The sequence below is a fragment of the Neolamprologus multifasciatus genome, chromosome 7 (assembly GCF_963576455.1).
Source record: "Neolamprologus multifasciatus chromosome 7, fNeoMul1.2, whole genome shotgun sequence".
Taxonomy (NCBI): Eukaryota; Metazoa; Chordata; class Actinopteri; order Cichliformes; family Cichlidae; genus Neolamprologus; species Neolamprologus multifasciatus.
Window position 1 is genome coordinate 9,193,212 of NC_140445.1, and position 12,376 is coordinate 9,205,587.

Below are 12,376 nucleotides of genomic sequence, written 5' to 3' on the forward strand. Positions count from 1 at the left end.
ATGCTGGCAGTTCTCGCTGCAGTCTACCGGTAGCGTCTCCTTTCAGGCCAGGATAGACGAATGTCACCGAGCAGTGACTAAGTTTGTGGTCAAAGGCTTGCACCCATTTGCCACAGCAGATGCCCCCGATTTTCAGTAAGTGAATGTGTTTAATTGTAGGCAGGGACATTATTGGATATTCTTGTGTAATTGCTACAGAAGAATATTTATTTTATTATTTTACATTCACAATTTTTTTTTCCTGGGGACCCTGTGACACCCCATTGAAGAGCCGTAGGTTGGATCTGTTAAGATCTCACTGTTGGGTTTGTAAGGCCATGTTACTCCTAAATTTCTATCTTGTTCAAAGAGAAGATATAAAACAAAGATCTAAGCTAATTGACCTTAGTGTTCTCCTTTTTAAAAAAAAAAAAAATCGATAAGAGAATCGATAAAGAATCGAATCGTTAAACAGAATCGAAAATGGAATCGGAATCGTGAAAATCTTATCAATACCCATCCCTAGTCCTGTGTGTGTCCTTTGCTTTGTGTGGGGCTGGACACATGCTGGTTAAAATGAAAAGAATCCATGATGCTGATAAAACCTCTGGCAAAGGGGTTGACGTCATCATCAACGTGTATGATTAAAATATAAGTAATCAATATAAACAACTATTAGCAGTCTGGACTGCTTCATAGTGGAGGATAAGAAGTCACTGAACTCCAAAAAAAGCAATTTGGGCCGAGTGGACAATACACCACAGCATAGTAAAAAGGATCCTTATTCTCGACTTTAATCAGCTCTAGTTCAAACAAAAGAAAATGTCCAACTTTTGCTGAACGGCAGGAGAAATGGCCGTGAAAAAAACACAGTAAGACCTCCTCCATGACCAGACCCCCGAGGCTTGCTGATGAAGAAATAGCCAGTGCTCAGTCAGAAATAAATAAGGAATTCTTTTTGGAAAATATCAAATAATTCAGCAAGATTTATTAGTTATAGATAGAGCATTAAAAAGCGCCATGGTCTGTGAGGTAGAAGCCTCATTATTAGCAGAATCTCGAGTTAGGGGGTGTAAATACTCAGGGTTTGGGCCACTATGCTCGCAGATTCCACTCACCGAGGGGATAAAAGGCCGGCCAGGAGGAGAGCCTGTATGGACCCTCTTGAGGCAGCATGATCCCAGAGACCTGAGCCCTGTGTATAGGGGCGTGAAAAACAAATTCCCCTCGATTCCAATTTTCTGAGTGCAGGTAACAAGATGTCGATGTTGCATACCAGACAGACCCTGCTGTAGAACAGCCTGAGGTTCACATGGACACCTGCTCTTCTCCTTCTCCATGGTCTGAGGACACAGCTGAAGTTGCCGGACAGGGATCTAGGCACTGGCAGAGGATGGAAAATGCCGACACAAGAGGATGAGACCCATCATTGAAGATCAGATAGATAACAGCGTCTATCCAGGGCAGCCAATACATCATTGATACGGAGCAAAAACAGGACAAACGCAAACACAGGTGCCATCATACCATCACTCTTTTGACCACATTTTTAAGACTAAGAACTAGGAAACATTCACAGATATGCAAAGAAACTTCTTGGGACACTCACAGCTAACTGGATGCGATTTACAGTTTTGATTGATTTTAGCCAGTCACACAGAATGCCCATTACCACAGTAATTTCGACTGCTGCTTAGCTGATGGCACATTTGAAACTGATGACTCTCACTGGTGGACTCAGTTTTCCTCTGTAAATCTCTTGTATTTATGGGTTTAAAATGTGTTTTCATAACTTGCCCCCCCTCTCCCAAACAAATTGGCTTAAATGGATGTGCACACATTTTCAGCTTATTCAAACCAATCAAGATGGGCCTTTTTTCCTCTCTCTTTTGTACTTTTTTTTGCACAAGTTCTTTACCTCGCCCTCAATCTTTTAATTCCCCGATGGCTGAAGAACCAGTCTAGTTCTTAAATGGCAACTCAGTTTAGTAAATAAGATCAAAGGTCATAAGGGTCATGGTGTGTCAGTCCTCACCATCCAACCCTTTTTGCTATGTTTTGTTATGTTCTCTCCTGGATTCCTGCTTCCCTCTATGTGGGTGTAACAAGGCAGCCTTTTGTGGCTTGATTTACAGTGAAGATGGAGACTGAGACAAAGTATGGTGGAAGCAAGAGGCACTTATTTGCCTACATATATCTAAAGCCATGACATTCAATAGCAGGTCAAGCCTTCTACAGCAATCACTCCTCTGTCTAATGACAAATGGCAGCCTTTAATACTCTCAGCTGTTAATGACTAAACCAATATTTACTCTCATGTGAATTTACCAAATTCTAACATTCCATAAACATTGTACAATACACAATCTCAATAAATAAAAATATCCGTACATTTTAACATTCTGATAATTATCTGTGGGGATACTGGTGGGCACAATTCAAGACTCTTCCCTACCACGACTCACCTGTTTAGCTAAGCTAATTCATTAGACGCAAACTCACTCATGGGAAGCATTAATTGACTCCAGAGTGGAGCAAAACTTGGCTAAGTCTTGGCTCTTAATGGGATCCTACTCTCTGACATAACTCACGGAAACTCTCAGCTGTCTCTGTCTGGCGACCACGTGGAGGAGTTTAGTGTGTTTGTTTTCCATCCCCCAGTACTCCATTAGTTCTCACCTACCCCTGGTTAAGCAAGCACAACCCACAGATTTATTGGGCAGCAGTTCAGAATGGAGTACCTGGTGTCATGAGAGTTATCTGCGTTCTGCTACACCTAGTGTCTCAGAGCCGCCTGACCCAAGTGACAAATCTGATCTCTTTGCCATTCCTAAAATCTACCATGACAGACCCAATGACGGTTTCATGCTTTTCAGAATTTTCAAGACACTTTTATTAACAGTTGCTGGAATACACAGCTACAGCTGCAGCTTTCCAGTTCGCAGCTCACTCTCAGACAACAACAACGCCATGACAGGACCCAGTTTAAACGTTAAAACTGGCGAGGCGTGATTAATACACACTGTTTCCATGCTTTTATTTGATGGCTTAGTAAAAGAAACCCTTTTCTCAATTATTATTATTATTGGTGAATTTACACGTGAGGAAGTTTAAAACCAGTGGGCACCATTTCTTTTGTATGCAGGAACTGCCACCTGTGAGAGGAGCTGGAAAAACCAGTGTGAGCCACAGAAGCACCACCTTCATATTTGAGGACAACAAACAGGGATCATCATCATCTCTGTGCTCTAAACGACGGCATATTCATGAATGATTCCTCATCCTGAAATGCATTTCTTCATCCTACTTATTTACACAGTGACTCAATTCTTACAGTTAATTGAAAAATAATTTGCCTGTGGTGTGAAAACCATCTGCAGAGGTGAAAAACATCAAAAGAATAAAACTACTGACTCTAATATGAAGCTCCTTTATCTCATGTAGTGCCTGCCCTGCAACCGCCATGGCTCTAAGGCACAATCTAGCTAATGTCTTTAGAAAGAAGAGTCATAAATTTATATAAAGATCATTTATTTATGTATGTGAAACGATAAGGACGGCAGACAATAGATCTAATAGAGACAGGTATGAGCTCCATTCAGCTTTCCCTCATCCAAGTCACAGTAATCTGAGGTTAATAATCAACTAATAACCAAACAAGTGCAGGAGTTAAAACACTGTTGAGCGGGTCCATAGTACCTAAAATTAAGTATTTCCCAAAATCAAGAGTTAAATCATCATTCAGTTTGTTCAGTACTGCGCTGTGACTAACTGCAAAATCCACCAACAGTACACGCAGGTGCAGTTAAACGGCTCCTTCGTGGGATTTACGCTGTTTGTGAACACGTGAAGACTAATGAAGAATTTCTGTGAATTAAAAATGCCCTGAACTTGATGCTTGAAATATTACAGTGTCCTTCTTCTTCTTCCACCGATCCAATTCAGGGTCACGCAGGGATTGGAGGGTATCCCAAGTTTGTGGAGTGCGGGAGGAAGTCGGAGAGAACCCCTGGAAGCCCAGAAAGAACGAACAAACCCCAAACAGAGCCCCCTGCTGGCTGGTGATTCAAACACAAGAGACAGAGCTCACAGTCACACCACCCCCACAAAATATTCTAGCATTTTTATCTAGTGTTTTAGCACTAGCATGCAAGGGTGGTGGTTCTGTGACATAGACAGAGCAACACGATGTGGTCTTTTTCGTGCTGTAAGAGACATCCTGCACTATTTTAAGTGAATCTCCATTTTGAAATTGTCACTGCAGTACTCAGACCGGAGGAATTACCTCAATCCATTATTTAAAACCAACTACTGAAACCTGATCAGAAATCAGTTCAAGTTGTGCAACAAATTTAAAGGAATGAATCAAAAACATTTAAAGCAGCAGATCAACAGTAAAATGCACACTGTAGTGTTGCACACTGATGTGGCAGTGACACCTGAAGTAAACGGTGTGCATAATTACACGCTGCCTTCAAAACACTCTGATCACGGCACAGGTCCTCGTTACAGGTGCACTCTGAAACTCGAGTCAGAGAGTTACTTAGATGCTGCTCTGGCCCACTCTCTTTCTGTAAGCATCCCAGCCCGACTTCCTGTACAACTCTGCAGCTTCCACCCTATCAGAGGCTGCCAAAATGCCTCGTCCCACGATGATGACATCAGAGGCTTTGCTGTAGACAACTTCCTCTGGAGTGGTGTACTGCTGGCCCAGCAAATCTCCTGTAAGTGGGGAGGGAGACCGAGAGAAGGGAAAATAGGTTTAGAGGAGACTGATACAGACTTTGGGAGATCAGCAATAGCAGGGGCAGCACCAGTTTCATGTACTATAGCATCACCCTGTGTTAGAAATGAGTCATGGCACCATAAAGCAGAGTGCAAGGCTGCATGAGGTGCAGTTTGGCCTGAACTTTATAAAAACCTCGAACGAGTTAACACAACTCTCTGAATCTCCTGTTGGGACATGTGTGATCCTCGGGTTACAACAACAAGGGATGTAACACTGAGTGTATCCATGTATCTTCAGTAGGGTGGATTTCATATAGACACTGCATTCACAACTCACTTCGTAGTTCTTTTAGTATGATGAATATAAGTGAAGAAAATGATGATAAACAAAGAAACGTCAGCTCAAAGTTCAGTGAAAGCTGTCAGACTTACCTCCAGCCTGCATCTGCACCCCGGGGGTCATGTGGATGAACTCTGGCCTCTCTGTGAGCTTAGTGCCACAGATAAACCCAATCACAAAGTCCGAGTGCTCCTCTGCCATTTGTACCTATGAAAACACAAAACAGCTGTAAACTGAAAAGAACACAAAGCACATGTAAACAAATTTAGAAGAAGAGCACACAGAAATGAGCTCACCACAGCCTTCGTGTATTCACCAGCAGCCAGAGATCCCTGGGAGCTCATCTGAGCTATGAGCAAACAGCCTCGGGCCAGAGGCTTCCCTACAGCGCTCAGACCTTTCACCACTCCCGGCCCCGGCACTGCGTGGGCATTCACTATGTGGGACCACGATGAAATCTGGTACAAACCACCTGGAGAAAAGACAAGATCACAGCGTTCGACTACTTTGGAGACATTTTTAAGTTACTTTGAATTTACACGACCAAAAGAACGTGAAACCGTCTCACCCTCATACTGATGCTTGACTGTGTTCCCGATGTCAGCGAACTTGCGATCTTCAAAGATAAGAAAGTTGTGCTTTTCTGCCAAGGCCTGCATTTTCTGAATAAAGGCTAATGTGTAGTCCTGTTAACACATATGGAAAAAAAACTAAACATCAGTTTGTTTGTTGCATGTACAGATTTGAGGTTTTAGTTGATCCTGCTGTACCTGGAGGATGTCTACATGGGTCTTGTTACGTCCCTCTGGAGCCTCTAATCTGCTCAGTGTGTTCAGCTGGTGCTAATTGGCCACACCTAGTCAGGTGTGGGTAAAAGCATACCTGAGGCAAGCTTCTCAGGAGCTCACTTGTCTTTGCCTTGGTGGCACCAGCCATTTTAGCCGACCTGATATTCCAGTTTAAGACAAAACCTCTGTTCACCTACACTCTGGTATTCGTCTCCTTTTTTATGTTGCGGCTATAGGTGGCGGCTCGTCCGGGATCTTTGGACATTTTAGCGGAGTTCGAATACCAGTTTTTTGTATTGCTTTGGGTGGGTGAGTGATGGTGTTCACTGTAATTGAGCAAACTCCCTTTAGTCAGTGTGTTTCAGCTGGGTAGCTGTGCTGCCCTTCCAGCGAAGCACTTGTTTGTTGTTTTGCTTTATTGTTTTAGTTTGTTGTGTTTGGTGGCTATCCTGGGTGGGGGTACGCTTCGGAGTTTGGTAGGAGACTATATCTCTGGTCTGCTGCCTGCTCTCGAGTTCGCGTTTAAAGTTGCCTCGAGCCTGGTATGCCACTGAAGACTAGGATAGGTAAAGTTAGGGTTTTGTTGTTTTTAGTGTTTTAGGCTGGGAGTTGCACATAGTAAATCAGTGGCACCAAACTTGGTAGGAGGTTTGAGACCATTCATGATTATGGTCTGTAGCTGAGGCAGGTAGGCTGTTTTTAAGTTGGCATTGTGTGTACACCGTGTGTGTGTGCATATGTCAGTGTTGATGGATGCAAATGAGATCCTTGTGAGGGGAGTGTTTTGTGCTGTGACCTTTAGTGTTGTGGGGAATATGGTATTTTGTTGGATCACTTGTGAGTGTTGTTGGCCAGGTGATGGCAATAACACTGTGGGGTGCTGAACCACCCTTGATGTGATCATTGTGTGGCCATAGCTCTCCATTTTGTGGTTGGTCACTAGCATGCTTCCTTTACTGAACTTTGTGGATTAAGTAACTTGTTGTGGTATAGGGCCACTCATATGTGACCGTTTGTGTGGTGGAGACCACAGATCACTTGTGTGTGTGTGATTGTTCGTGGCTGGTTTCATTTTGTGTTGTAACAGGCTGAATAATCATTTTGGGTTTGTGACTGTTGTACTCCTTTGTGTTGGTCACATGTTACTTTTTGTGTGTTCAGTGTGGCAACTTCAGATCCTCATGTAGGGGCATCCATGCTTAAAGATGCCAACTTATTTTTGAGGGATCAAGGCTTCAGAGGGACTTTTAATAAATTTAGGGGTCCTAGAGGAACCCTTTTAAGGGAGGAGGTGTTACGTCCCTCTGGAGCCTCTAATCTGCTCGGTGTGTTCAGCTGGTGCTAATTGGCCACACCTAGTCAGGTGTGGGTAAAAGCATACCTGAGGCAAGCTTCTCAGGAGCTCACTTGTCTTTGCCTTGGTGGCACCAGCCATTTTAGCCGACCTGATATTCCAGTTTAAGACAAAACCTCTGTTCCCCTACACTCTGGTATTCGTCTCCTTTTTTTATGTTGCGGCTTTGAGCCGGGTCGTAACAGTCTTCAGCATGCAGATCTTTGGACCGAGCGACTCGGCCAGCTGGAGCAGCTCCTCGCTGCTGGTTACATCCCCAGACACACAAAGATTGGACTGTTTCTCCTCCATAATCTTCAGCAGCTTTGATGCTAGAGGATGAATGTTTGCAGACAACAGAAAGAACAGAAAATGAGAAAAGAAAAGAGCAAGAGCAGTCCACAGCATGTGTGTGGAGCTCAATGAAAACACCACCAGTCTCTGCTTTGACATGAAATAACTAAATAATTTAAGTTCTACATACTTGGTAACTTGGCTCTTTCTGAATAACTGAGCTCCAGCTTCTGTTCCACACACAGCTTCTTGCTGGCTGGAGAGTCTGTGCCATTCTTGGGCCTGAGAGTGAGTCAAGGTGACAGTTTCACCGATTTTTTTGTTTCTAGATTGTAGCGTAATGCAAGCAAACACACCAGCTACACTGGGGGGAAAATTCTGGAGAGTTGTACCTGAAAGTGTTGTTGTCCCGGATGAACTCGAGGACACTCTGGGCGGTTTGGGCGTCGATGCGTTCGGCTGCCTGCAGCACACGGAGCAGCTGAGATATGGAGATGACGGGATGGAGCTTGATTCCCTTTGATGCCAACATCTCCACGCCACCTTGCTCTCTGTCCATTAGTACAATTGCATCCGTCACCTTGAATAAAAACATGTCAGAGGTCATTCTTGTGTACTGCTGCTCTTGATGACATCAGTACAGCGTAACTATGATATTATTATCTTTACTGTAACGTTAGACTCTGGACCTTCAGTCCCTCTTTGTAGAGCACTTCAGCAGTCTCCAGGATGCTGGTGCCGCTGGTCACCGTGTCCTCAATGATCAGGCATGTGTCCCCCTGACGGAACGACCCCTCCACCAGCCGTTTGGTTCCTGAAGCAGAGTTACAGAAGGCAAATACTGAAGGACAAACTTACAGTAATTCTCAAACTATGAACTATTAACCAACAATATAGCATGCTAGATGAAGCACGCACTTTCCTGCTTTGCATTTTGTTTTTAAGGTTTGGTTTACGCAGGTTCTGCACCATTGAACTGGGATTTCAAACAGTTTAATGTCTGCCTACACTGGACACCTGTGTATTCATGCACACCTCAGTGGGGGTACTGCCCGAGGCTTCAGCTTTTTCAAACATCTGGACAGCAAGTTTAATCAGAGCCTGTAGTGGCAGCATTTTTTATTCTTTTGAAAACCTGATCAGCTGAGAGCGGCTCACCATAGTCCTTGGCCTCCTTCCGCCTGATGAGCATGGGCAGTTCATGTTGTGAGCAGATGATTGTGGCCAAAGGCAAGGCTGTGTAAGGAACCCCACACACAGAGTCGAACTGCAGACCCTCTTCCTGCACTCGCTGGTAGATGAGATTTGCCACCTGGAAGTAAAAAACAGTAGTTTGGGTCTGTTGTCAGAAAAAAAGATCAGAGTTTAGAGTGATGTGTTGCAGATGATGAACTTCTAATAAAATGTTCATTAAAAAGCTGATACAGCTGTTTAAAGCTGAATGGTTTGAAACGCTCATCCTTATCTTGTCCTGAGTGACCTGAAGAGCTTCAGAAAGCTGCAGATTCCTGTAACGATTATTGAGGCTGGAGTGAGAGATTAGCTGGTGAGAGGTCCAGTTTTATCTGTTTTAACTGCTATTTTCCGTGAAAGCAGTTGATCCCTGAAACTCAGTCATTGTGTCTGCTACATTACTGTGAAATAAACCACGTGAGTATGAATATTACACAGGAACTGACGAGTGCCTACACAGATACTGCATCCAGCAGACGTTTCATGTGTCCGGTATCGCTTTAAGCTGTTCTGTTCTGCAGTCACGAAGATAGCACGTGTTACCTGGTTCATGAGCGCGGGGTGGGACACGAGCACCCTCAGGTCGATATAAATGGGTGTCATCAGGCCGCTCTTCAGCTTGTATTCCCCGAACTTCACTCCGTTCACGTCGTGGAGCTTCAGGATTAAACTATCAATTGAAGCGCCGTCCATTCTCTCCGTATCTACGAGCTTCCGCTGGACTTTCACTCGTCCTCAAAACTTGCTCGTCCAGTTCGCGGTACCGCAGTTACGGTAACACAAACACTTCCGCTAAACCTTTCGGAATAAAAGCGTCAATGTCCGTTTTAAGAGCGTTTAATGTTTACAGATCAAATGTCGCGTAGCTCAGTGAAGAAACGTGAAGAAGCTCGGTAGAAAGAATCGTTGTTTGTGAAAGTTCAAAAATGAAGACTCGAATAAATAACGTTGCGACAGGCTGCGGTCCAGCCTCTTAGCTGTGATAGGCTCCAGCACATCCAGAAGATGTATGGATGAGAAAAGTGGGAGAGCCTTCAGTTTTCAGGCCCCTCTTCTGTGGAACCAGCTTCCAGTTTGGATTCGGGAGACAGACACTATCTCTACTTTTAAGATTAGGCTTAAAACTTTCCTTTTTGCTAAAGCATATAGTTAGGGCTGGACCAGGTGACCCTGAATCCTCCCTTAGTTATGCTGCAATAGATGTAGGCTGCCGGGGGATTCCCATGATGTATTGAGTTTTTCCTTTCCAGTCACCTTTCTCACTCACTATGTGTTAACAGACCTCTCTGTATTGAATCGTATCTGTTATTAATCTCTGTCTCTCTTCCACAGCATGTCTTTTATCCTGTCTTCCTTCTCTCACCCCAACCGGTCGCAGCAGATGGCCACCCCTCCCTGAGCCTGGTTCTGCCGGAGGTTTCTTCCTGTTAAAAGGGAGTTTTTCCTTCCCACTGTCGCCAAAGTGCTTGCTCATAGGGGGTCATATGATTGTTGGGCTTTTCTCTGTATCTATGAAGCGCCTTGAGGCGACATTTGTTGTGATTTGGCGCTATATAAATAAAATTGAATTGAATTGAATTGAATTCAAAACATGTTTAAATGCTGTGATGTCATTTTAGCATCATAGCCTGCAGAATGTACATAGGTTCTTTTTACTTTTAAGTTGTATGCTCAGATTTTGATATCTTTCATATGGAGACAAAAAAATACTCAAGACAGAAGTGAAATAATCTAAAAAACTAAAGCAGTCAATGTGTTATTTAATTTTTTCATTTATTCTAATAGTTACTGTAAAATTCTACTCTAAGAGATTCATCTTGGCCTTCTTGCAGGATTAAAGCTCGAAAATGAATACACACACATAATATAATACATGTCTTGTGATTGTTAGGCAAAAATGAAGAGAACCCAAAGTTATCAAAACAAATAACCACTAATATGGTCTTAGGCTATGTCCACACGTACCCGGGTATTTTTGAAAACGCAGATTTTTCTATGCATTTGCACCTTTCGTCCACACGTAAACGGCGTTTTTGGTCACTGAAAACGGAGATTTTTAAAAACTCTGGCCAGGGTGGATATTTTTTTGAAATTGTGAAATGCGATTTTTGAAAACTCAGTTTTTGCATTTACGTGTGGACGAGAAAAATTGAGCAAACGCAGCATCAAAGGTGTGCGCATTTTTTGACATCACAGTGTGTGCCACGTTATTGTTTCGGTGAAATGAATTTCTACAATACTGTTACTGTTAATCGTACTCTCTGCATTGTTTAAATGCTTACATATACACACACAGTTACTGTCCCTCCACACATAGGACTCGGTTCTGCTTCTATGCCCCATCTTTGTTTACTTTTTCCCACCGAGGCTTCTAGACTTCTGACTGGCCAACATTTCTGCACGGTTAGGAATATATCGCCACCTGTTGCTTTGGCATGTTCCTAGCAGCGTTTTCCTTCATTTCTGCCTTTACGTGTGGACGGGATTATTTTTTAAAACGAAAACGGAAAATCTCAGTTTTCAAAAATACCCGTGTACGTGTGGACGTAGCCTTATTCTTGCTCTGCTCCCCAATTTCCCCCTGGAGATGTCACCATGGCAACAAAACAACAAGCATTAAATGACGTTCCAAACAACAACCAAGCTGTTTTCAGTGCTTAACATTTAACATATCTTTGTTATAAACTTTATTTGTAAAAATCTGTAATGTTGATGTGCACAACCTGGGATTCTGGTTTGAGTGGCAAGATGAAATAATCCACTACTGATGATTACAAGTGTGTTTTTATTGCCTGTGGAAAATGTACATAGACACAACTTGGCACATGTGAGACCAGTCTGATAAAAACTTGTGTTTTTGCAAAAGTGATAATGGAGAATTTAGGTCCTGAATGGACTTCAGTGTAGCTTAGCATATTCTCTTTATAACCTGTGGTTATTAAGACAAATGTGATGCATATATTTGATCACTTCCCTAATAAAACTGTTTTTTCTGTTTCTTATTGCATTTTTATTCCCTATTTTTTCCATTGTTTGTTTTATTTATTTATTATTGTGTTTGTGGTCCCATGGTTTTATTATATTTTCTTCAAGGAGATAGAGATCTCAATGCTTCACAGAAAAATACCAGAGCATTTAAAACATAAAGCAAACAAAAGAAAGTTAACCAAATGCAAGTCCAAAAAGATCATTTTTAGTTGAGACCATCTGGCAAACAGTAGATAGAGGCTAAGACAAATAAAAAAGAATAGTTTTGAACAGAGATAAAAATGTCCTCAAAATAAATAGAAACAATATTTAAACTCAAAGTGAAAACAAGGTCCTGTGTGTGTCCTTTGCTTTGTGTGGGGCTGGACACATGCTGGTTAAAATGAAAAGAATCCATGATGCTGATAAAACCTCTGGCAAAGGGGTTGACGTCATCATCAACGTGTATGATTAAAATATAAGTAATCAATATAAACAACTATTAGCAGTCTGGACTGCTTCATAGTGGAGGATAAGAAGTCACTGAACTCCAAAAAAAGCAATTTGGGCCGAGTGGACAATACACCACAGCATAGTAAAAAGGATCCTTATTCTCGACTTTAATCAGCTCTAGTTCAAACAAAAGAAAATGTCCAACTTTTGCTGAACGGCAGGAGAAATGGCCGTGAAAAAAACACAGTAAGACCTCCTCCA

The 12,376-nt window shown here is 42.7% G+C and overlaps 1 protein-coding gene across 1 annotated transcript; it reads right to left on the minus strand.

Annotated features, from left to right (window-relative positions):
* Positions 1-407: 407 nt before the first annotated feature.
* On the minus strand, positions 408-9,694 carry LOC146513732 (uridine 5'-monophosphate synthase-like). The gene is made up of 11 exons (XM_085166663.1): positions 9,239-9,694; positions 8,621-8,774; positions 8,152-8,276; positions 7,855-8,042; positions 7,653-7,744; positions 7,373-7,500; positions 5,818-5,838; positions 5,616-5,733; positions 5,344-5,519; positions 5,140-5,254; positions 408-4,701 (listed from the first exon to the last, which is right to left on the minus strand). The coding sequence occupies exons 1-11, from the start codon at positions 9,386-9,388 to the stop codon at positions 4,523-4,525; spliced, it is 1,446 nt and encodes a 481-aa protein (XP_085022789.1). The 5' UTR covers positions 9,389-9,694; the 3' UTR covers positions 408-4,522.
* Positions 9,695-12,376: the final 2,682 nt, after the last annotated feature.

Bases quoted from the DNA above. Each gene is read 5' to 3' on its own strand.
- LOC146513732 (XM_085166663.1), bottom strand. From the start codon at position 9,388: ATGGACGGCGCTTCAATTGATAGTTTAATCCTGAAGCTCCACGACGTG. The intron at 5,520-5,615 runs GTGAGACGGTTT...TCTTTTCTCCAG, and splicing joins AGTCAAGCATCAGTATGAGG to GTGGTTTGTACCAGATTTCA. The intron at 4,702-5,139 runs GTAAGTCTGACA...CCCCACTTACAG, and splicing joins GGTGCAGATGCAGGCTGGAG to GAGATTTGCTGGGCCAGCAG.